General features: G+C 37.7%; 2 protein-coding genes across 2 annotated transcripts; one reads left to right on the top strand and one right to left on the bottom strand.

The window, feature by feature from the left end:
- Positions 1-10,838: 10,838 nt before the first annotated feature.
- On the top strand, positions 10,839-12,637 carry LOC130732318 (uncharacterized). Its single transcript, XM_057584388.1, has 4 exons — positions 10,839-11,483; positions 11,579-11,838; positions 12,060-12,213; positions 12,288-12,637. Exons 1-3 carry the CDS (start codon positions 10,908-10,910, stop codon positions 12,064-12,066), a joined length of 843 nt encoding a protein of 280 aa, XP_057440371.1. The 5' UTR covers positions 10,839-10,907; the 3' UTR covers positions 12,067-12,213; positions 12,288-12,637.
- A 5,546-nt stretch (positions 12,638-18,183) lies between these two features.
- LOC130714505 (protein FAR1-RELATED SEQUENCE 5-like) lies at positions 18,184-20,763 on the bottom strand. The gene is made up of 3 exons (XM_057564406.1): positions 18,502-20,763; positions 18,348-18,416; positions 18,184-18,249 (listed from the first exon to the last, which is right to left on the bottom strand). Exons 1-3 carry the CDS (start codon positions 20,761-20,763, stop codon positions 18,184-18,186), a joined length of 2,397 nt encoding a protein of 798 aa, XP_057420389.1.
- Positions 20,764-25,118: the final 4,355 nt, after the last annotated feature.

The raw sequence follows: 25,118 nt of genomic DNA, 5'->3' as shown, positions 1-25,118 counted from the left end.
GTTGGGGAAACTTCGGTTTGGTTTACCGATTGGTGCGGGCGATGTGCAATGGGTAGGGAGGTACCATTTATTAATATTGCGGACACAGCGCTGCAATTGAAGGATTTAATCTGGGATGGGCACTGGGCTTTGAACTCGATGTACACTCCAATGCCGCAGGAGTTCCAGGACGCGCTGAATAAGGTCCAACCGAGCTTGAGTCCAAACTTGCAAGATGTGTGGACTTGGCAACCTTGTCCTACAGGAATTTACTCTGCTGCTTCAGCGTACGTGTGGCTTAATAAACCAGGTATGGGGCCTCACTTAGTTTATGATTGGAACTGTGTCTGGAAGTTACAGGTGCCAGAGAAAATAAGGATGTTCATGTGGCAGCTCCTACATGATGCGACACAAGTCAATGCTCATCGTTATCGCTGCCACCTTTCGTTATCCCCGGCATGTGTGCGCTGCTCTCATGGCATGGAGGATAATTTACATTGTTTGCGTGATTGTCCACATGCCAGGGAGGTGTGGCTCCGGTTTCAAGCTCCATCTTGGCCAGGTTTCTTTTCTAACTCGATTCAAACTTGGGTTCAACGACAGTTGCAGAGTGCTCACGCAATGTTGTTCGCAGCTGTTATTTGGCGTCTTTGGAGATGGCGCATTGAAGTTGTTCTAGGTGAGGGAGTGTGGACGGTTCAATTTGTGTATGAGGCAATAATTCGGGATATGAATGATTTTGCTTCATGGTTGGAGGGTCAAGCATTGCATAACCCGTTAACAATTGCTAGGGCTAAGTGGCGGAGACCGTCACATGGTGCAGTTTCGTTAATGGTGGATGGCGCGTACAGTATATGGATCACAACCGAATGGGAATGGGAGGTTTAGTTCGAGATGAGGCCGGAGTGTGGCTAGGCGGGTTCTATGCTGGTGCAGGTGGTGGCGATTCTCTGTTTGCAGAAATCCAAGCGCTGCTCATGGGATTAAGGTTCAGTTGGAATAAGCATTGGAAGAAGGTGAGTTGTGGAGTGGACTGTCTTGATTTGGTGCATGCGTTAGGGAAGGATAAGTTCTAGTTTCATAGATATGAGAGTGCGTTATTGGAAATTCAATTGATGCTCTCAAGGGCTTGGGAGGTTTCGATCGATTATGTTCCTCGAGAGGGCAATGCACCGACGGATTGTCTAGCGGGTTTGGGTGCGTCTCTGCAGTGTCCAGCTACTGAGCTTATTGTTCCCCCTAGGGTGGTGTTGCCTCTCCTGGCTATGGACATGGAGGAGCCTTAGTTTTGTTGTTTAATTTTCTTATGTACAAAAAAAACACATTCAAACATTTGTGAAAGTTTTGGTATATATGGCATAATCACATTTGGTTCATCTTTGAAGGAATGAGAGTGGATCCCACTGGTAAAGCTGGCGTGTAAGATTGTTCTCTGGTGGCCTCACCTGCAGTAACTACCGGCTCTGAAAAATATAAAAAGCAAAAAGGGACAACATGCATGTGCACTTTGATGGCTACATGATTATAATGTGATGTTAATTATTTCTCAAAATGAAAATTGTGAGCAGTCAATGACATTTAATTTGCTCTGTTGCAATTGGAAATTAGATTCGTGGAATATCATCTTTAATTGGCAACTCTATTTGGTCATGATAATTTTTTATGATCACAGCATATCTCAGAATAGATGACGTGTGTTTTAAGAAATCCAATAAATTTCTACACTCTAAAGTTGTTATAGAAAAAGTTACTCACTCCTCCTAAAAGTAGCTTTTATAGGAAGAAAAGTGATTCTAAGAGATTTGAAGTGTTGCTAGAATAAGGTTAAACTATTATTTGATACATCATTGTATGCACTTCCTATAGTCAATAAAAAATGAGATTACACTATCAAGTTGGTTTGCAATTTAAACCGCACTGGTGTACGTTTAGAGGCATATGGCGGTAGTTGTTCTGATAGTTGCAGAACCGTGGGTAGTTTGTTTTGTGGCGCCAAATCTGACCCTAGTTGTTGAACCGCTGCAAGTGTGTTTAGCCATAAATAACCGCGTGTTAGCTCTATATATAAGAGTGATAATCCTCTATCTCTTGTGTTGACAGATTTGTGTAACGTTTTATAGTCTCAACTCTCAAATCTAATCATGTTAAGTAAGATATATGAACATGATTTTACTTTAAAATGTTTAATTTTAACACATTAGAATTATTTTGATAGTATGTTTCAAGTGAATGATACAATTTCTTCTATTGGGTTAAGAATTGCAAGTTTATCTTTCATCTAAGAATATTTCAACGTATATTACAATGTACACCCTCCAGTCACATTTATTAAATGAATAAATCTAAAATGTTTTTTTTTCCTTATATTATATATGTGATCAGAGGGTGTAATTATTTTCCATTAAAAGAATGTGTTTGGGTTAAAGACTGTGATTTTTTTTTTTTAATTAATGGTGGATAAAGCATTTTGACGGCATATGATTTGTGCAGCTAACTCTAGCTACGAGGAAAAAAACTATACTCCTAAATAGCAAACATGAATATATATAAATATAAATAAATAAATAAATTTACAAATTAGCACACATAAAGTCGTTGGAATATGCGGTAGTTGACTGTAGATCCTCTTTGTTGAAACCGTCACTCAAGTTCACTGGTGTTGGCATGACCGGGACATAAGAATTTGTTAGAAAAAAATAATAAAATAAAATATAGTAGAATTTAATATAAATCTACTTAACTAATAAGATACTTGTCAGTACAGCAAACCTAGTACGTTGACACTTTAAAGTTTAAACTTTAAAAAGTATAAAGTTTAATGAAATTACAATTTAATATAGTATTTGATATGTATTTTCTATAGAATCAACCATAAAATACTAAAAATAAAACGGAAATTATCATAATAAAACGGAAAATATCATTTCTCCCAAACTAATAAGCTAATAAATAATAGTTAAAAAAAAAGCTAATAAATAACTATTAGGGATACCATCACAAAATGGACATGATAGATATCATATAAAAACATATTATTAAAATGGGCAATCTTGTAAAATAACACTAAAATTTTACTTATGAGAAAAGTATTAATAGTCACATTTTTTAAAACACACTTTTACTTAACATAAATTACACTGTTTAACCATATGGAAACACACACTTCTCTTCTCTAGTTTCTCTCTCTAAACTCTCTCTATTTTGCTTCGCTGCTTGGTGACCGCCGCGCCTCCCCTTATGGCGCGTTGACAACCCCTTTTTTTCATTCGTTGCTCCTCTTCTCCCCTTCTATCTTCCTAGTCCTTCCCACTTTACTGTGGTGTTTGTTTTCCTCTATCCCTTTTTGAGATCTGGCTGTCCTTTCTCGCCATCACGCACCTAGATACGAATTAGACGCTCCTTTCTCCTCTTTCCTCTCTCGATGTGGTGGCTCTGCGTCATGGCTACCATTTTTTCGTTGTCAAAGGTGCTCTACTCTAGGGTTCAGTGCCTCTGTGTAGCTAAATGTCTCGGCAGATCTAGTTGAGAACGTGGCGGCGGTACTACAATGCGATGCAGGATCAATGGCGTGGTTGACATCGAGGAGGTTGCCAGATCTAGGTTTTTTCGTGTTGGGGACCTTTTGAAGCCAGATCTACTTCGAGGACTCCTCTTTGTTGTAGTCACAGCGAGTGGAGAGCATGAGGGTGGGTCTCTCTCTCCCTATCCGCCGGTTTCTCCCACTCCACTCTCTTCGTTCGCACCGCTTCCTGGATGTGTAGTTTTTGGAGCTACCGTCGAGGCTCTTTCCCTTTTGTAGTGGTGGCTTTTTGCTTCTTTAGGGCCTTGAAGGGAATCCTGGTCGCGTGGTAGGTAATTCCTACATATCTGATGTGGTTGTGGAGTTGAAGGGTTGTGGAGGGCTGTTGTCAGTTGCCGGTTGCTGTCTTGCTCCTTACTTTTCCTATTTTCGTCTTCATGTTTATGTTTTCCTTGTCTTTGTCCAAGGTCTCAACTCTATGGCTCTCATGGGGTTTTGGTTGTTGGGGGTTTTTGGTTTGCGCAATTGGTTGGGTCTCTTTTGTAGGTGGTGTCGGTTAATCTTGTTGCTGTTTTTCAACTTTAATGGGACCTATCTAGTAGGATAGATGTTAGGGGTTTTGGTTTGGTGCTTGTGGGGCGTTTTAACAGGTTTTTGGTAAGTCTTATGTTGTAATAGCAAAGTTTTTTGCTGATTAAGATTACTGTACACCCATATTATTATTGAGAGAAGTTATTTCTCTACATTTCTTTCTCTACATCATACAAATTACAAAGCTTGTTAAAACAATTATTTTTAATTGAAATTAAAAAAGTATTATCCAAACAGTTCATCTCATATTAATTTTGTTAATTTGTTGGCTTGTTGGTGTCATTTTGATGGCTTCCACCAAAGGCGTCAATGTACAACCGCCACGATATACAGGCTAGGCAGTGGTAGCCGATCGTCACGTCGAGTCCATGATTCTGGACCTAGCCTATCGTATAAGAGTCAACTTTTAGACAACTTGAGTTCAATCTTTTGTTTATTTACAGAGATAGATTGATAGATTAAACTATAACACCAACAATGACAGAATAAATTCATGATTTATTTTAATGGATCTACGATGATTTTAATGCAAAACAACCACTCTTATGGATTTGTTAATCGTGATTAATCAATCCAAATAAAAGCATGGAAATGTTTAGTAGATGTCAGCAGAAGAATATGCCAAGGAATATGATGTGTCTTTTGGTCAAAGTGGAGGAAGTTTTGGAAACAATCAAACAATAGTGGGAAAAAAATAGTTTGTTAAGTTAGAAGTTGTATTTAGGACATGTATTCATGAACCGAGATTGATCGTGATGGATTGAGAAAATATTAAAATTTATAATAACACATTAAAAATGAGGGACCAATGAATGAATTTCCACTTAGTTGTTTGGCTTTCTACTAACGATAAACGAATTTCATGTTAGATAGATTCATAGATATAGTCCATCATCATATAAAGCGATATTTTTAATATTCAGCATGATTATTTAGTAAAGTTTTCCATTTTTGCCTTTCAGCAACTCGATTTTTTAAAGGTATCATTATACATAAAACTTGATGAGATAAAGCATGAGAATATCCTTTTTTTAGTGACCTGCCTAAACCGCTCAAATCACCAGGGAGGTATTGATTAGGAATGAAGCGACAAAACTTAGGTCAATGTGAGCTTTATCTAGTGAGGGGGTAAGTCAATGTCGACCACCGTTGCCGAGCCCGGGAGGGGTCTTGCAATGACACTCTGATGTCTAAGTTTTAGGAATTCTTTAAGACTTTGAGAAGAAAGTGTATACCTCACTTAGTGTGTCTTGGCATTTTATACGTGCATGTTGGTTAAAGGAGGTCTAGAAGGGTGCAATGAGTGCTTAGGTCTTGAGTGGATGTTGTGCATCGAATCTTCCTGCTTCTACAATTGTCTGCAGATATTCAATGGTCAAGGGCTTCTCGTTAGTACTAGGCTTTGAGCTCCATGCATGTCTCTATTGTTAGGTCGTAGGGCCAATGATGGAATGGGTGAGGTGATAAGGATCTTCAACTTTCGGGGGGTTGGTAGATCGAGTACCTAGTGTGTTTGCTTGATCAGATGTCGAGACGACTTGATCGCCTAGGAGGTGATCGGCGAAAGCGTCTCCTGAAAATGTGAGGTGATAAGGATTCAACCTTTGGGGGTTGGTAGATAGAGTACCTAGCATGTTTGCTTGATCAGACGTTGAGACAACTTGATCACCCAGGGGGTGATCGGGGGAAGTGTCTCTCGGAACAATTACAATTCATATTCTCAATACAAATTGAATGGGGGGCCTACCCTATTGCACACTTTCTTGGCTAAATAATTTGCAATAATATTAGATTTCATATAAATATGCCTAATCCCCAAAATAATTCACCTCCCTAACAAGAAATCAATTTGGTGTAACTCATCAAGAAGCTTCCAAGACCTATGAGATATCTCTCGCCCTACTGTCAGCGCACTAAGCGGTAATAGGCTAAACTAATGAATATTTTTTTCCATTTACAAAAATTGGAAATCGAACATTCAACCACTTACTCAAGGAACAAAAGGCTTACCCATTACACCAATAAACCAATGCAATTGGTTAAAATCTATGTATAAGTAACAATACTAACTAGGGTTAAAATATATAACCGTCCCTGAAATTTGAGCGAAATCTGAAAACCGTCTCTCGCCGGAAAATTATCTGAAAACCGTCCCTGAACTATTGAAAACAAATTTGACCCATCCCTCCGGCCGCCTTAGCTCCGGCAAAAGCCCTTTTTTTTATTTTTACCCATCCCTGAACTTTGAGCGAAATCTGAAAACCGTCACTTTTTTTTTTAAATTTAAAATTCCCTAATTTCTAAGAATTAAATCTAATACCCTTTAATCTAAGCCTGAATTCCCAATTTAACCACAAATCCCTTAATCTAACCCTAACTCATCCCAATTTAACCACAATTCCCAAGTTCTCTCTCCTTCGGATATCTCTTTTCTTCTTCTTTCTTCATCTTCATCTTCATCTCATTTCCTCCACCACCAACAACATCTTCTTCTTCTTCTTCTTGTTAGAAAAAAATTGGAATTTTAATTCTTAGAAATTAGGGAATTTTCAGATTTCGCTCAAAGTTCTGATTTCAAATTAGGGAATTTTAATTCTTAGAAATTAGGGAATTTTCAAATTAGGTAGATTTAATTCTTAGAAATTAGGGAATTTTAATTTTAAAAAATAAAAATAAAAAAGTACGGTTTTCAGATTTCGCTCAAAGTTCAGGGATGAGTAAAATAAAAAAAAAAGGCTCTTGCTGGAGCTAAGGCGGCCGGAGGGATGAGTCAAATTTGTTTTCAATAATTCAGGGACGGTTTTCAGATAATTTTCCGGCGAGAGACGGTTTTCAAACCTTTGTCAAAGTTTAAGGACGATTAAAGTTTTTAACCCTACTAACTATACTAACAATATTATCAATCTAACCTCGAGTTCCTTATTTTCTTTGCAAATTGTCTCTGTTTTATTTTTACTTGTCAAAAAGTGTCTCTTTTGAAGCTGTATTGCAAGTTTCTCAATGCAACCTGTGGAACACCAAAGAAAGGCCCGTATGGAGGCCGAAAAATATAAATTTTTTGAACTGGGAGAAGAATGTCTTGGAGACACTAATGACCAATCATACTGCTGATGGTTTTATTTTTGTTCAATATACTGATGGTTTCTTTTTACAAGCCTCATGTTAAAGCCCATCCAAATATTTTATTTGTCAAAATGGGCTAACTATGCCCATGTTGACCAAAAATACTCCACAAGCACCTACATGCATGTACAAATTAGTCATCCTAATGTGTGTTGACCCATAAAAAAAAATTAGGCCACATTTAATTATCAATAAAAAAAGTATGAAAATGAGAAAACAACACACATGTCAAAACATTTTCCTTTCACAAAAAATAACTTAAACACACTTTTCAATGAAACAGTAACCAAATGGACTCTTAGTAGGTCCCTTCTGTGGTGCCTCCTCCCAGGTGCAGGTATGGTGCCTCTGCCTATTTGGACCAGTAAGAATGTGGCATGTATTAAATGAGTTGACTTTTCTTTTTTTCTGAAATGAATTAAAATAATAGGAAATGATTTTCAGAAAATATGGTTTTATAAAAATAAAATATTTATTAATTTGCTAACAGGTCCCTCAGTTAATTAGTTACCACAGTAAAAGTAATACCCTCATTTGAATTGATGTGACTATTGATGTTCCCTCTGTTTTGATAACTGATACACTTCAATATTTTCATCATTTCTCAACACCATCTTCATCCTTCCCAAAGCAGAACATTCTAGAGAAAGAGAAGTGTGAGAGACTGAGTGGCGGAGACGACGAGAGTGATCGACGGTGGAACGGCGGTGGAACGCGACGACGAGGACCGACGGTGGAACGCGACGACGTGAGAGAAGAAGGCGCCAGCGACCTATGGTATGTTCTTCATCTTTTCTTTTCGTAGTTTTGATCTTCAAGTATTCTCTTCTGGGGTTTGGATCTTAATGAAAGAATGGTTTTTTTCTCAGGGTTTGTGTTCTGATATCGTTCTCATATCTTTGTCTGAGTTAAAGTTTTGATGTTTTGATGTTTACGGTTATTTTTCATAACTTGTAATTACAATTATTCCGAATAGGCTGTAGATTTGAAAACCAACCTTGTATATCACATGCATGTCATTCCCCTTTCTTTGTCTGCATTAAAGGTTTGATTTTTATGTTATTTATGGTTTGTAGATTTGTTATGGAACCTTGTTTATCACATGAGTGTTCTTTTTTTGGTGGGATTGAACCATATTTTTATGTTGATATTGAATTTTAAACGTCTGGGTTCACATTCTTAATCTGTGCTTTGAACTGATTATTTGTGTTTTTGAAGAGATGAGTCAAACAAGTGCTTATGGCCCTTACACACCTGGTTTCAATACTGTGATAAAGTTAAACCTGGTAATTTTTAGCTCCTTCCATTTGTGTTGGTATAGTTATATGGTTTAAACATCAATTTTAATAAGTTTTATTGGAAAAACATTAGGATGACGTGGAAGTTCCAGTAGAGTTTATTGCACAATACAAATCTATGCTGGGAAATCATGTTGTGGTTAGTGAAATTCTGGTTCTCGCACAGGACAGATGTCGAACGCGATGTTGGGACAATCGGTTCGACAATTGCACAACAGTACATAAATTAAATCAACGAAAAAAAAACACAGGGAATTGTTAACCTAGTTCGGTGCAACATCACCTACATCTGGAGGATACCAATCCAGGAGTCAATTCACTATCAAATAATAGCTCTCAGGTCACATGAAAGTCCCTCCTATACCTAAGTACTCCCCCTTAGTATAGAGCCTCTTCAATGTCTACCACTATTACATAAGTGAATCTAGCTTAGCCCTTCTCCTCTAAGCTATGAGGAAACTTCCCCTAACTCCTAATGATCACTGCCACAGTGACCGATAGCTTACAAGAGATTGAAAGATAGATCTCATGATCAAACAACAATTTGAAGAGATTACAACTCAACTAAACAAACCAACTCTAAGCCATATGATTATCAATGGAGGCAGTAGAGAGGTGTACAAAATAACAGAACAAGGACTCACAAAACAAAACCCTAAAAACCCAATCCTTGGGTGCCCAAGGCACACTTTGCAACTAGGGTTAAGCCTCCTTAAATAGGCTTTCTTCTGGTCTTGATCTTCAATGGGCTTGCACGAAAATAGAGTCCATAAAACAGATCTGGAACAAATCTTTTAAACCAGTAACAAATCTTATCAAATAAGATTTGAACAAAAGATAACATCTTTCACAATTTAAACCAAATCAAATCTTCTTCAACAGATTTGATTCCACTATATTATATTCCAGATAACAAATAGAAGCTTCTTCAATAACCTTAACTTGATTATCACGAAATCCATCCAAAGCTTCTAGAAAAATCAGCCAAACACACAGCAGATCCGCAGGACAAATGTCACAGCACGATGTTACAACATCTGCTTCGACATCAGGTTGTTTTTGAAAAAATGCAGACAACCAAAAGTAACAACAATCTCCCCCTTTGTCAAATTTTGTCTAAAACAACTTGAGATTTAGAGAAGATAAACATAACTCCCTCTCAGCAGCAGAACTCCCCCTCAAACGGTGCACATCATCGGGTTGCATATCAGAGACACATTATAAACAGCAGTAGATACATGAGATCACAAGATCAGATCTATTTATTGATCCCTCTTCCTTGGCGTTGTCCATGAAACCAGAATATATTCCCTGGAGCTCACCCAACATAATAGGGTGCCTGCTCTGATACCAATTGAAATTCTGGTTCTCGCACAGGACAGATGTCGAACGCGATGTTGGGACAATCGGTTCGACAATTGCACAACAGTACATAAATTAAATCAACGAAAAAAAAACACAGGGAATTGTTAACCCAGTTCGGTGCAACATCACCTACATCTGGAGGATACCAATCCAGGAGTCAATTCACTATCAAATAATAGCTCTCAGGTCACATGAAAGTCCCTCCTATACCTAAGTACTCCCCCTTAGTATAGAGCCTCTTCAATGTCTACCACTATTACATAAGTGAATCTAGCTTAGCCCTTCTCCTCTAAGCTATGAGGAAACTTCCCCTAACTCCTAATGATCACTGCCACAGTGACCGATCCCTTACAAGAGATTGAAAGATAGATCTCATGATCAAACAACAATTTGAAGAGATTACAACTCAACTAAACAAACCAACTCTAAGCCATATGATTATCAATGGAGGCAGTAGAGAGGTGTACAAAATAACAGAACAAGGACTCACAAAACAAAACCCTAAAAACCCAATCCTTGGGTGCCCAAGGCACACTTTGCAACTAGGGTTAAGCCTCCTTAAATAGGCTTTCTTCTGGTCTTGATCTTCAATGGGCTTGCACGAAAATAGAGTCCATAAAACAGATCTGGAACAAATCTTTTAAACTAGTAACAAATCTTATCAAATAAGATTTGAACAAAAGATAACATCTTTCACAATTTAAACCAAATCAAATCTTCTTCAACAGATTTGATTCCACTATATTATATTCCGGATAACAAATAGAAGCTTCTTCAATAACCTTAACTTGATTATCACGAAATCCATCCAAAGCTTCTAGAAAAATCAGCCAAACACACAGCAGATCCGCAGGACAAATGTCACAGCACGATGTTACAACATCTGCTTCGACATCAGGTTGTTTTTGAAAAAATGCAGACAACCAAAAGTAACAACAGTTAGGGATCCTGTAGGGGGGGAGTTCACCTTTCAGTTGGTTGTGGGTAATAATGGAGGTTTGCTCATTGATGCTGTGGTCAAGTTTGTAAAAATGTATGATTTGAAAAGAAATCATTGGGAAGATTTCTCCTATTGTGGAAAGAACAAGTTTTCTATCAGGATATTTGATAGACTGATGAATCAAATAAGCTATGGTGCTGGCCCTTCTGTAAGGCAACCTGATGTTGGGAGTTCAGGTAAGAATGGTGAAGAGGTGGTTGTGTCTGATGTTGGTGATAAGGATGAAGTTGGTGGGGAAGTTCCAGTGGATGATGTCGGTGGTAAGGTTGAAGTTGGTGGGGAAGTTTCAGTTCCAGTGGCTGATGTTGGTGATAAGGATGAAGATGGTGTGGAAGTTCCAGTTCCAGTGGCTGATGTTGGTGGGGAGATACCATTAGCTGATGTTGGTGGGCAGTTTATGGATGTGGATAACATTGAAGAGAATGATGTAATTATGATATCAAGTGATGATGAGGAGGATGATGGAATTGTGCAATTAAGTGATGAGGAGGAGGATGATGAAATTATGCAATTGAGTGATGGAGAGGAGGATGATAGTGTGGAGAGGGTTATTCATAATTTTGATAAGGTCATTAGCAGCTCTGATTCTGGTGGAGGCCAGACAATGGTAAGTACTTGTTTTTAAATTGTAGTGCTACTTGTTTTTAAAATTTCGTTTGCTGTATGTGATATCTAATACAATGTTTATTTTTTTATTTTCAGGCATTGCCTAAGTTGTATGTGGTGAATCATATTAGGGCAAACTGGGAGAATATCGTTCTACAAACCCCTAGGGGTAGAACTTATAGTTGTCTTCTGAAAAGAAGGAATCCAAGGAAGATTGATACTCCAATCCACATTGCAAAGGATTGGTATCAATATGTGAAGGATCATGAGTTGAAGTATAGGGATGCTGTGCACTTTAGGCCAGTTAGCACTCACAACAATTTGGTTAATGTTACCATTACCCGTGGGCAGCCGTAGTGAGTTTGATGTTTTGTTGATTTCCTATTAATGTTTTCAGTTTGGACCTTGTATGTTTTGCCTTTGTTTTGTGCAACTTTTGGACTGGCTTGATGCCCCTGGCTTGTTAGACCTTTTTGGATATGTTTTGTGCAACTTGGTGTTTTATGGATATTAGTTAATCAATGACTTTATATGTTATTAAGGTTTCAATTATTTACTTATTAGTATATTTCTGTAGTGTATAATATATGGCATCTCAATCATTCTCTTCGACACAAAGAAGAAATGGGATTGCTGATGGAAGGCTCTGTACTTGCGGCCTTACCCCAGCCCTAAAGACTTCATGGTCCAGTAGTAATTATGGACGAAGATATTTTCAATGTCCTTTGAAGGTAAACAAGGAGTTTTTGTTATGTATTCAGTTGACAACAAGGAATATATAACTTATGAACTTAAATATACGCAGGCTTGTGGGTATTATGATTGGCTTGATCCCCCTGTGCATGGGCAAGTTGTTGAAGCCCCCATGACTGCTGCTGTGACTCCTGGTCAAGTTGATGATTGCTTTGAAGGATTAAAGAGGGCAGAAGCTTTGATCTCTGACTACAAGAGAAGGGAACAAATGTATTTCATTGTTGTTGTTGTCTCTTTGGTAGTTGCTGTGCTACTTATTTTGTTTAAGTGATTTACACAAGCTTTGGATATGTAAAACTGTTTTTGAGAAGTGGTCACATGTATGTGTACTCTTTTTGAATTATTAACTCTTTTATGAGAAGTGCTCACATGAGTCCTCTTTTTAAACTTATCTAAATTTACATTTTTTAGTCTACATAATAATTTAATGAAACTGTGTAAGTAGATGATGAGAAACCTCCCAAGATGACTATGATAAAACTATGTAAGTAGATGATGAGAAACCTCCAAAAATGACTATAATAAAACTATGACAAAAGAGCATACAAAAGAACCAAGAACATTTGCTATATTAAGTGAAAACTGGTCCAAATAAAATAGTGAGTAAGTAGTGCTCTTGTCAAACTTGACTATGATTTACTATGTCAAAAGATGTTACTATCGCTATGAAACATGTTTTCAACTGTTTTTAAGTGAAAATGGGTCCAAATAAGGTTGCTCTTGTCTAAGTTTGGTTGATCTTTCTATTGCTATGAATCATGTTTCTATTTTCAATAGAAAATGGTCCAAATATATAACTAAGTTGCGCTCTTGTGTTCTTGTTTAAGCTATAGCTATTATTGCATTTGATGAAAACATGATCTAATAAACATGATATAAGACAACCAACGCATAAAAATTTATAAAAGGGTTTTTTGGCAACTAGTGCCTTAACAAGCAAAATTTGGCAACTAGTGCCTTAACAAGCAAAATTTGGCAACTAGTGCCTTAACCTGATGAACAAAATTTGGCAACTACAAGTGCCCTGAAAAAAGATTCAATGCGTCCACGCTTGCGCATACACAAAGATAAAGCACGGAATAAAAAACATAGATTGTGTCTAACAATAACCAAGATTACAAAATCAGCAAGTCTTTGGCACCCCTTTCTTCTTGTTTCCAGCTTCTGATATCCTGTTGTAGTACACCAATGATTTTGATAGCATAACTTATTGAAGCAAATTATGTGAATGGAGAACAAGGTCCACAGCAAGTTTCAATCTTGTGAAGTTATCAACCTCTATCTTGTATCCATTTATCCCCATCTGGTTCATCCAAGTTGCAACAAAAACTCCACAGTCGTTTCTGCATGACAGAAAACAATTTTCAATCAGTAAGTTACATGGTTTCAAAAGTAGAAAAAGAATTAAATTGTTATATGTAACTTACGAATCTTTCTTTTGAACCATAAGCCCTTCTGGGATAACCATTTTGAATTCAGACACAATAGGCTTAGGGCTATCATCGATGAGATAAAATGACTGGTCTTGCAGAAGTTCTTCCAAATAAATACACTACGAGCAACAAGTTTTCTCTTAGTAACAAAATTAATAACACAAATCATGTAATCAAAAAAGTAAATTCATTATAAGGTTATACCAGTAGTTTGGTACGCCTAATTCTGGCAAGCATCCTGCCTTCTTCCGGATAGCTGTCGAGATACACTACTTGCTCATTCTTAAAGTCCAGGACTATAAGGTACCAGTGCTTATTGTCGTCGTTAACAGGAATAAATATCTGGCAGAAAGCAACCATGTAGATAAAGCTCAAACAAGCTACATTTTGAATGAAATGATATGTTACACAATTATTGAGTTACCTTTTCAAGAAGGTCTACTTTCCCCATGAAATTTTCCTTAATTAAAATCTTCATAGAATTAGGGTTTGTAGTCCATGACAAAATAGCTTGCTACAGTGGAAAAGAACAACTTCAGTGAACTTTATATTTCATTTCTATTAAACAGAACTTGCCATTAAGAATGAGCAGATGATATTACCGAAACATTTGTTGGGAAAAACCATATGGGTGGATTTTGATTAAAAGACCTCTCCTTCTTGGTCAACAAGCAAGCGAGCAAGTTAAGCAAATCCGTCACCAACTCTCCTTTTGGTTTCAGGCACTGCAGCACACCACGGGTTCCATCCGAGAAAGGGATTTCAGGCTTCACCAAGGCCTCTTTCCTGCCATGAACATAACATGCATATTAAATTATCTCTTCTACTGAGTATCAAAAAATAATTTAACTACGTAAATAAAAACTCAGACATTTTACCAAGCCATGTCATCTTTATTGGCCTTCTTAAAGATATAAGATGCCACAGCCGTCTCAGCATAAGATAGTTGGAATGTGTTCTCATTCTTGAATATCTTGTTCAGGAACTACAAGATACACATGTATGACAGTCAATTTAACAAGTAAAGTTCTTAATTAATGGGTCAAAATTTTAAAACTTACCGGTGGAACATAATGAGGGGTAACTATTTTCAGGTTTTTGGGGGATTGAAAGTCAGCATTGGTAATTTGGTTTCCTGGATTTCTGTCCTGTGACGTAACAGGTGGGCTGAAAAGCTTCCTAACAAGTGAACTGTGATTTTCTGTAGATGTTGGTGCGATCTCAACGGTTTCAGTTTGGATTTCAGTATTTGGTGTTGGTAGGTCAGCAATAGGTGTTGGGAGTTCAACCGTTGGTGCAACAAACTTTTGCATGATTTTCTCTATCGCTTCAGGTATTGGTTCAACTGATGAAGATGGATCTAACTGTGTTCCTTCTGTGGGAAGAATCTGGACACATTTGGACTTTATCATTGTCTGTGTCAACCACCCAATACTAGCCATAATAGCTTCCATGTTTGCCTCCAACGTATTAAATTTCTCTTCATTAACCACTCCCTGCATTGTAAAATATAAAAAAAAAATTTAAACCTTGGCTATAGGTTTCACAGCTATAATTTAAGTAGGGATTCAAGGTTTCCTAATTTGAATCCATTATATGAAGTTTAATTTGGCATACTACTATGGTAAGCAAGGGAATAAGATACGGAAAATTCAACTGAAGCAATTTAAGCTATTTAAGTGAAAAGTAATTCATTTTACTTCAAAACATACCTTTTTTTTCTTGTCATCTTCTTGTTGATCACCATAATATGGAAGATTCATGTTCAGCTGCAGCCCAGAATCTTGATGACTGCAAATAAGATATGAATGTCAAAAACCTACGAAACCTAATACATAAACACGACAGAACAGAAACAGAGTTTTAGATGAGTAACACTGATTACCTCGAAGATATGAGTACCAAAGAAGGGTTAGTGTTCTGATTTGGGACGGTGAAATCCAAGTCCGGCGAATTGACGGAGATGCAATCCACTTCTCGACGATTTCGCTTCCGGTGGCTTCGTCGAACAACTGGGGCTCCTTTCGTTTTCATGGTAGACATCAATCAGATGATTTTGGACCGTAAATCTTCCACTCCTTGTTAGACTCTGAATCCCATTCATAATTGAAGCAATTTTATAGTACTAGGGGGAATTGATTGAAACCCTAAACCCCTTCACGAGTTTTGAGGCTGGAAGATCAAACAACAAAGCTGCAATCAATTTTCCTCATTACTCCCCCTTTCATAACCCTATCAAGCATGCGGCCTCTCCATATTCCAATTTTGGAGCCACCGAAAGTGCTTAACTTCACCATCTCCTCACCTTCCATTTTCGAAGCTTTATGGCACCATGGTTAGGAAGTTAAATGTTTTTTAATTTTTTATATTTAACTTATTTTAGAAATAATATTTATAAATAGGTATAAAAATTATTTATTAACATTATTTATTAATAAATACTATATAAATAATATTTAATGGTACAAGCTTTAAGTTTGACCTAATATGGAGAGCGGCGGAGCAACAAGAGTCTCGGCAGAGCTTAAGAAGGATAAAGGCCTAATATGAAGCTTCGGTCTTACTTAAGCTTTAAGTTTGACCTAATATGGAGAGCGGCGGAGCAACAAGAGTCTCGGCAGAGCTTAAGAAGGATAAAGACCTAATATGAAGCTTCGGTCTTATTTATGCTTTAAGTTTGGCCTAATATGGAGAGCGGCGGAGCAATAAGAGTCTCGGCAGAGCTTAAGAAGGATAAAGGCCTAATATGAAGCTTCGGTCTTACTTAAGCTTTAAGTTTGGCCTAATATGGAGAGCGGCGGAGCAACAAGAGTCTCGGCAGAGCTTAAGAAGGATAAAGGCCTAATATGAAGCTTCGGTCTTACTTAAGCTTTAAGTTTGACCTAATATGGAGAGCGGCGGAGCAACAAGAGTCTCGGCAGAGCTTAAGAAGGATAAAGGCCTAATATGAAGCTTCGGTCTTACTTAAGCTTTAAGTTTGGCCTAATATGGAGAGCGGCGGAGCAATAAGAGTCTCGGCAGAGCTTAAGAAGGATAAAGGCCTAATATGAAGCTTCGGTCTTACTTAAGCTTTAAGTTTGACCTAATATGGAGAGCGGCGGAGCAACAAGAGTCTCGGCAGAGCTTAAGAAGGATAAAGGCCTAATATGAAGCTTCGGTCTTACTTAAGCTTTAAGTTTGACCTAATATGGAGAGCGGCGGAGCAACAAGAGTCTCGGCAGAGCTTAAGAAGGATAAAGGCCTAATATGAAGCTTCGGTCTTACTTAAGCTTTAAGTTTGACCTAATATGGAGAGCGGCGGAGCAACAAGAGTCTCGGCAGAGCTTAAGAAGGATAAAGGCCTAATATGAAGCTTCGGTCTTACTTAAGCTTTAAGTTTGGCCTAATATGGAGAGCGGCGGAGCAACAAGAGTCTCGGCAGAGCTTAAGAAGGATAAAGGCCTAATATGAAGCTTCGGTCTTACTTAAGCTTTAAGTTTGACCTAATATGGAGAACGGCGGAGCAACAAGAGTCTCGGCAGAGCTTAAGAAGGATAAAGGCCTAATATGAAACTTCGGTCTTACTTAAGCTTTAAGTTTGACCTAATATGGAGAGCGGCGGAGCAACAAGAGTCTCGGCAGAGCTTAAGAAGGATAAAGGCCTAATATGAAGCTTCGATCTTACTTAAGCTTTAAGTTTGACCTAATATGGAGAGCGGCGGAGCAATAAGAGTCTAAGTTTATTAATATGAAGCTTCGCACGACCTTAAGTTTAAGTTTATTAATCTTAACTCAATTAAATACTCGCATTAACTCAATTAAATATTTATGATTACAGTTTCATTTCAATAGTTACTTGTAGCTTAGTGGTTAGTAGCATCCTATATTTCCCACATGTCCTAGGTTCGAATACTCCTATAATCAGTTTTTAATTATTTTTTTATTTGCTTATCCGTATTAAATATATTATTTAACTGTTTGTTTCTACATGTCCCTGGTTCAAATCTCATGTTCTTCTTTTTTTTACCCATTTTGTACAGATTATAACATTGGTCTCTTTTTATACAAGTACTGGATTGCATAAATATGGCACAAAGATGGTACCTGAAATATTCTAAACTAAGCATTTGGATGAAAGAACTCAAAAACTACTATGAATTAATAATTCAGCAATAAAATTCATTGGTCCAACATTCAATCATAATAACTTCAAGACTTCATAAACAAAAAATACTTCAAAATCAGCGAGGACTTCAATAACATAGCCATATTAGTTCCCAGCAAAAATTACATGAAAAAAAAACAGGTCCATTAATGGTTTAAGCAACACAATGCAATAGCAATTCCAAGCAAAATTCAGAGCCACATCCAATATTCAGTCTTCTACTGAGTGTCATAAGGCGATTGCTGGTATGAAGCAAAAGGATGGAAAGATTGTAAAATCTGGCTCGCAGGGAATTGGGGAAACAAATTGAACCCACTTGGGAAACTCATTGGAGGGGCTTCAATATCAGCTTGAGGTTGCTCAATAGTTGGTTACACCATAGCTTGGGAACTTCCAGTGTTGCGTTTAACATCCTTTTGGGTTCTTCTATCTCCCACCTAAAATTCACAGCCAAATATAAATCATAAACAACAATTTTACAACAGAACATGCCACTCAAATTTATACAACATAGTAAATATGACATATAACATGCCTTTCTTTTGGCTTTGACTGTACTCATTGAACTGGGCCCTCCATTATCTCCACCTAATGATGGCACGGGCTGTATACAATTTAAAATATTAATGTCATACACATGGTAATTGGCTGCAAAATAATCCAATAGAAAAATTATACAAACAACTTACAGTATCAGCGGTGTTATCACCATCAATTTCAGCAGATGAATCTTCATCTTCTTCAGCATCTGCAAAACTTTCTCCAACTTCATTACCCTCAAATAATGTAGGACATGTCCTGATTGTGTGGCCACCCTTTCTGCAATTAGAGCATAGCCTTTTCGTCTTCTTATACTTCTTCTTCCGTGGAGCGCCCTTTGTTTTGACAACAGCTGGGTCACCAATGACAAATAAATTGGTTGCAGCAGAATTGGGATGACGACGTTTCTGAAATTTCATGACAAGCTTGTATATGTCCTCGATAACATTTGAGAAATCAGAAGAGTCATCAGCACCATATTCACTCAGAAAGTTGCATGCAGCAGAAATTGCACCTCTACGCAGCATTTTCATTCTATCAGTATCAACCTCCATAGCAGGGATAGATTGTAATGAATCAGCCTTTGCAGTCTTCAGCCACCTTTTAGAAACAAGACTAGCAGGGAATTCATTCATGTTCTCAGTTCTCATTGCACATATAATGTGAGAACAAGGTATGCCAACATATTCAGAAAACCCACAATCACAATTAAACATGTTCTGATTCTTGTCATAAATGACCAAGAACTGAGTGTTTGGATGACGACAAATGCTAAACTTTATCATCACTGTGGTACCAATCTCTGATCGTTCAACAAGATTAAGGTTAAGTGCTCGTTGAATCATATGTCTCACTTCCCTAAACATATTCAATGTCAACAACTTTGCTGCCCCTTGTTCAATGTGACTCAAAGCAGTAATCAAGACAGGCTCACCATAACTTGACTTGAAATCAGAGGCTAACTCATTATGCCTATACTCCTCCACAGCTCTCTCAAAGTTATAAATGAAATCAAGGATGCTATTTTTGCACTGCACATACCTCTTAATAAATGAGTTAATGCCTTCACATAGAGAGGTAGTCCTGATACTGGCAAAAAATTTCTCTCGCATAAACGCAGTTGCCCACATCTGCCTAGTTTCATACGTCTGTTTAATCCATTTTTCCTCACCAATACCATACTTTTCAATCACTTGCAACCATTTAGTTTCAAAACGTTCTGGAGTGAAATTCCCATAAATCAAAGTCTTAAATTCATTCAAGAAATCTGGAATCTTAATTTTCTCAAGACAGTTTTGCTGAATATGCCATCCACAAAGCCTATGAGTAGCATTAGGAAACACAACCTTCACTGCTTCACGCATAGATTTGTCTCCATCAGTCACAACAGCTTTGGGTTGGTTTCCAAACATAGCTTCATCCAAGACTTTCAGGACCCATTTGTAAGTCTCAATGGTCTCATCACAAACCAAGGCACATGCAAAAATTGTAGTCTCCTTGTGATGATTGTAGCCAGAAAAGATAACAACCGGTTTGTTGTACTTGTTCTTCTTGTAGGTGCTGTAAAAAACAATGACATCTCCAAACGCTTGGTAATCAAGGCGACTTGTTCCATCGCACCAAAACAAGTTTTCAAGATTTTCTTCACCTGATCTTGTGAATTTGAAAAAAAACATGGGATCCTTCTCCCCCTTACGCTGCAAATAACTCAATGCACTGGCTGCATCTCCAGCACCTAAACTTATCATTTTCTTCTTATCAACATGATTATATAAGTCCTTTTTCAGAAAACCCACCGATTCATGCCCACCTTTCTGACCCATCAAAAGCCCCATTATGTTGCAACTTCTCACCCCATACAGCTTTAGACTGTCTACTTGAGCCTTGTCACCATCAGTCAATCCCCTGAATGAGGGCATCAAATGAACGTGGGATGCAGGTGTCAACCCATGATTGTGTTCTGGTTCAAATAGCACAACCTTCCACTTGCTTGAGTCTGCATGAAAACGGACACGGAACTTTGCTGGGCAAGCCACTCTGGTAATAGGCTTTGCTTCTTTGACTCGGCTAACCTTATTCAAATGCTTCTCATGTCTCTCACCTTCCCTATTACACACCAGTTGACGACTAATAATATTACCCTTTCGATCACGACGGACATCATCTTTCCTTGCACCAAAACCTTTGAAATGGGCATAGTGTTGGTAAAATTCAACAGCATCCTTCTCAGAACAAAACACCAGCTCCCTTATCTCATCAGCTGTCAAGTCAGGGATTAATTTGCAACGATCTGGATTAGAATTTTCATTATTGCCATTGCCATCATCAGCCACTGCCACAGAATCATCATCCTCACTCATACCTCCATCATTAGACAAGTCAATAGAGAAATATTCATTCACATCTGCCATGGCAGCAAACCTATGCAACGAAACCAATAAATAAGTACAACACAAAGATTTTAAGTAAACAAAACCTGATTTTCGAAAACAACGAAATCAATTTGGTAAACCTTAAACGAAAAAAATTTCATTCAGATTTTTTAAACCCTAAACCCACCGATTCAAAAGCCTAAACCCAAAAGCACAATACCCAAAATGCGATTTAAACCATAAACCCAGATTCAAAACCCACAAATATAAGAACCCCTTAATTTGAAATCAAACAACAACAACGAATAATAGATTAGGAAAATGCGATTTTAGAACCAAAACACACTAAACCCAGATTCAGAAACGGACCGTGCTATTTGATGAAGAAGCTGGAACGTGAAGAAGCTCGAACGACAATGAAGAAGCTGATGACGACAATGGTCCTCGTCTGCGAAAAACGAACGATGAAGAAGCTGGAAGGTGAATTTGATGAAGAAGCTGGAACGTGAAGAAGCTCGAACGACAATGAAGAAGCTGATGACGACAATGGTCATCGTCTGCGAAAAACGAACGATGAAGAAGCTGGAAGGTGAAGAAGCTGGAAGGTGAAGAAGCTGATACTATTAGGGTTCAAGGAAGAAGAAGAAGAAAATGGGTTGAACTCAGAATACGAATAAGCTTGGTAAAAATTCTCAATGATGGTTAAAAGATAATATACAACTTTCAAACAATTGCTAAAAGGCCCCTCTGATAATAAAATATAAAACATTTTTGATTTTCTAAAAAACAATTCAAATTTGAACAGAAAAAGAAAATTTGAAAATACTAATACACATGGCATCATATTATTTGCTAAAAGGGTTGGAGGCACCACACCCTTAAAAATAGGGAGGCACCACAGAATTTGCCCTCTTAGTAACTGGAAGATCCACACACATTATGTGGTTTCAGCCAAAAGACAATACTAGCAATTTGAGGGAAAATTCCCCTCCATGCCGATAGTACTAATTTAACATTATCATGAAAAAGTACTCATTTAGCATGGCATTATCATGTTTAAGTTTGTCTTTGTATCTTTTCTTTTCTTTAAAGCTAAAAATTAAAGTGATATAAAATTGTTTCAAATCCAAATCATCACCACACAACGAGTTATGATATATACACACCTCTCCACTTCTTTTCCACCTCCATTCTATTTATTTTTTTTCTTTATCAATCAAATCACATATCACATCTTTACTTTCTCTCTCCTTTCTTCCTATCTCTCTCTTCTTCCACCTCTCCACACCTCAAAAGTGAGGTGTGAAGATATAATTATCCCCACACAACCTAGCGGACTATACGTCAATTTGATCAACTTAATGTTTTTTTTTTCTTTTTTAGAAAATTTAGGTTTAGGTTATTAACTTACATGTGAAGCATTCATGAACGCTAACCTGCTTTTGTAATCAGGTAATTTTCCTGTCTTGTCTAATAATGGTATAGTAAATCGTTGTGTGGTTGAACACTCTTATCAAAGTAGGACACTGGCTACTTCTGAGAGCAACTCCAACGCTGGTTTCTTAACCCAGCTGGAGTTGCTAAGAAACTGTCCTTATTTTCTGGCAGCGTTGGAGCATGCCTAGTTGGCAATTTTGAGTTCTTAGCAACAGTGCAGAGTTCCTTGCACAAGGAACTCTGCTTTTTGGTTTCTTAAGTTAAAAAATGATATTTTCTCTCACCGAAACCCAACTGATTTCCGTGGGAAAACAACAGAATGAAGATAAAGGGTAGAAGATGAAATTGAATCCAACACAAAAATGCAGAACATAGTAGGAAGACATGAAATTGAAAAAAAAATTATCATTAATTTTTTGAATATTACAGAGAACACAAAAGTCAATTTTTTACAGAGAAAAAAAAAACCATGGAAGCTCCAATCCAATCTTGCAGTGCATGTTGAAGGTATGAAAAACGGTAGAAAGGGGGGGGGTTTGAATAACGTTTTCAGAACAAAACTTCCACCTTAAAGATTTTGACAAATCTTTCGAGAACTTAAGTGCTAAAGATAAGAGATAGAAAAGCACACAAGGATTTTATCCTGGTTCACTTGATAAATCACTCAAGCTACTCCAGTCCACCCGTTAAGGTGATTTCTTCCTTCTTAGAATGAAGGCAATCCACTAATCAGGTAAGAGTTACAACTGCACTTGAAACCTACAAGTGACTAACAATTACACTGACTTAGCTCACACTAAGATTCACTCTCTTAGTCTTCTCTAGGATCCGATCAACCTTGATCTCCTAAAGGAACTAAACAAACTGTTTATCAAAGAAATGTTTACAAGAGATTTGCTTCTAAAAAGCTAATAGTAAACACAATGAATTTCAGATGAAAGAAGGCTTAGAATATTTTGAATATGTCTTGCGCGTGTGTATTTCTTTTTCTTAGTTTCTTAGCCGCTTCTTTCAATCTTCAGCCTCTATATATACTCCAAGGATTAGGGTTGAGCGTTGCATGGGAAATGCTACCGTTGGAGGGCAGTTCTGGAAAATCCAGCTTCTGCTGTGGCTGAGAACGTTAGGTAGGTCGTCAGGAAGGTACACTTGCTTTTGTACTTGGATAGCGACTTGACCTTTTAACCTAGGAGACTTCTGATCAGGGGAATACTTCATGTTGGAACTTGTGAAGCCGGTTGATCAGAGTCAGAGGGAAAGCACAGATCCTCTGACCATTGTATCTTCTGATTCTGAACTCAGAGGGAAGAACATGGCCTTCAGAGTTTCTTGCTTCTGGACTTCAGAGTTTCCACTATTCAGCTTCTGGATCTTCAGAGTCTTCTACACCATCAGAACATCTGAACCTTCAGTGTTTCTTGGTTATCAGAACTTCTGGATCTTCAGAGCTTCTAGCGACTGAGTCCACATCAGAGTTTGTATAGCTTCAGAACTTCTGAAGCTTTTCCACTGTTCATACTGAACATGGTGAATGCGAAAGCGTTGCTTGGGTTACCCTTTATACACAGTGCTTCTGATTTGTGTGAGATTGAGTTGAGGTCAGAGCCTGTAAATAGCACACTCAGAAAAACACGTTAGAGTACCACAATTGTTCATATCAAAAGGTTAACTTGTAATCATCAAAACATAGAGTTGTACTACTAGATCAAAACTTGATCTTACAATCTCCCCCTTTTTGATGATGACAAAACTAAGATTTTTGATGAACAATTCTTAAACATTAAACTGAATTCACTCAGAGTTTAGAGATATAGAATAAGACTTATCCTGATGTGAATAGTTTATCTTGCTCATTCTGAATTCAAGTCACTGCTTGATTTTGAGCTTAGCTCCCCCTGAATCTAATACTTGATGAAAACGTTAGTAAAGTCTAGATTCTGAGCTAAAAAAAAATATAAGAGTTCAGAGTGAAAAGCTTATGACATAGATGAAAAACGAATAATCAGAGCGCATAAGTGATCAGAGTCAGGGACAAGGTATCAGAGTCTTGGGTATCAGAGTCAACTTAGAATCACTTCAGAAGAAGTGAAATGTATTCCTTGTATTTGCCCAGTGACACATCTATGGTCATGAAGGTGGAACTCTTAAAATCTCCAAAAGAAAAATAAGTCACACTAACACATCTTACAAATCAAAAACTGGGTTTACTCCCCCTTTTTGTTATAAGCAAAAAGCTTGGGGTGTGAAAAACTTAGCTTGAAGTACAAGGTACTCCCCCTTAGAGAAGGTCTAAGTTTAAAAGAAAATGAAAACGATGTAAGAATCAGAGTTAGGCGAAAATAAATAGAAGAGTTAATGCAAGGGATGAACGTTTACCACCGGTCAAGTGAGTAAATAGAAGGGCCAGTTACCAAGAACTTAACCTCGAGAAACTGTAAGAGCATTAACTTTCAGAGAGAAAGTGAAGCCTATAAAAAGCGTTGGAGAGAAAGGTAAGCTTCACACCTCGAATAATTTTCAGTAAAAAAAAATGGCATCATACAACGTAGCACTAGAAGAGCTGAGGAAGAAGGCCTTTGAAGAGGACTTGTTCCTGAACATCAGGCATCCAGAGGGTGCAACTACCATCTCGGAGCTAACACGGACACTGCTGGAAGAGGACCTGCGTCCAGAGTTGGAGAGAGACCTGAAGGAATTTCTTGCCTTCGTGGAGGAGGTGCAAGAACTCAGCCGGCTTGAACTCAAGCTGCTGGAAGAGAAAGAGAGTTTGGAGGAGAAGCTCAAGACTTCAGAAGAGATTCTGGAGAGGGATGAGCTAAAGATCAGGCTCAGCAACATCCAGCATGTACTGGATCGTCTGGAAAAGGATAGGTCAGAGCAGCGCCAGGAGTGCAGAAGAATGAGGAGGGATCCTCCATTCTAGATTATATGATGTAAAGAAATATGATGTAAACATA

The sequence above is a fragment of the Lotus japonicus genome, chromosome 1 (genome assembly GCF_012489685.1).
Source record: "Lotus japonicus ecotype B-129 chromosome 1, LjGifu_v1.2".
In the NCBI taxonomy this organism is placed as follows: Eukaryota; Viridiplantae; Streptophyta; class Magnoliopsida; order Fabales; family Fabaceae; genus Lotus; species Lotus japonicus.
Note: the sequence above shows the minus strand (reverse complement) of the source record. Positions and strands in the feature narration are given on the sequence as shown.

Coding starts and splice junctions, on each gene's coding strand:
- LOC130714505 (XM_057564406.1), bottom strand. CDS start 20,763: ATGGCAGATGTGAATGAATATTTCTCTATTGACTTGTCTAATGATGGA. Junction 18,417..18,501: donor GTGATAACACCGCTGATACT/GTAAGTTGTTTG, acceptor AATTGTATACAG/CCCGTGCCATCATTAGGTGG. Junction 18,250..18,347: donor CAGTCAAAGCCAAAAGAAAG/GCATGTTATATG, acceptor TGTGAATTTTAG/GTGGGAGATAGAAGAACCCA.
- LOC130732318 (XM_057584388.1), top strand. CDS start 10,908: ATGTATGATTTGAAAAGAAATCATTGGGAAGATTTCTCCTATTGTGGA. Junction 11,484..11,578: donor CTGGTGGAGGCCAGACAATG/GTAAGTACTTGT, acceptor TTTTATTTTCAG/GCATTGCCTAAGTTGTATGT.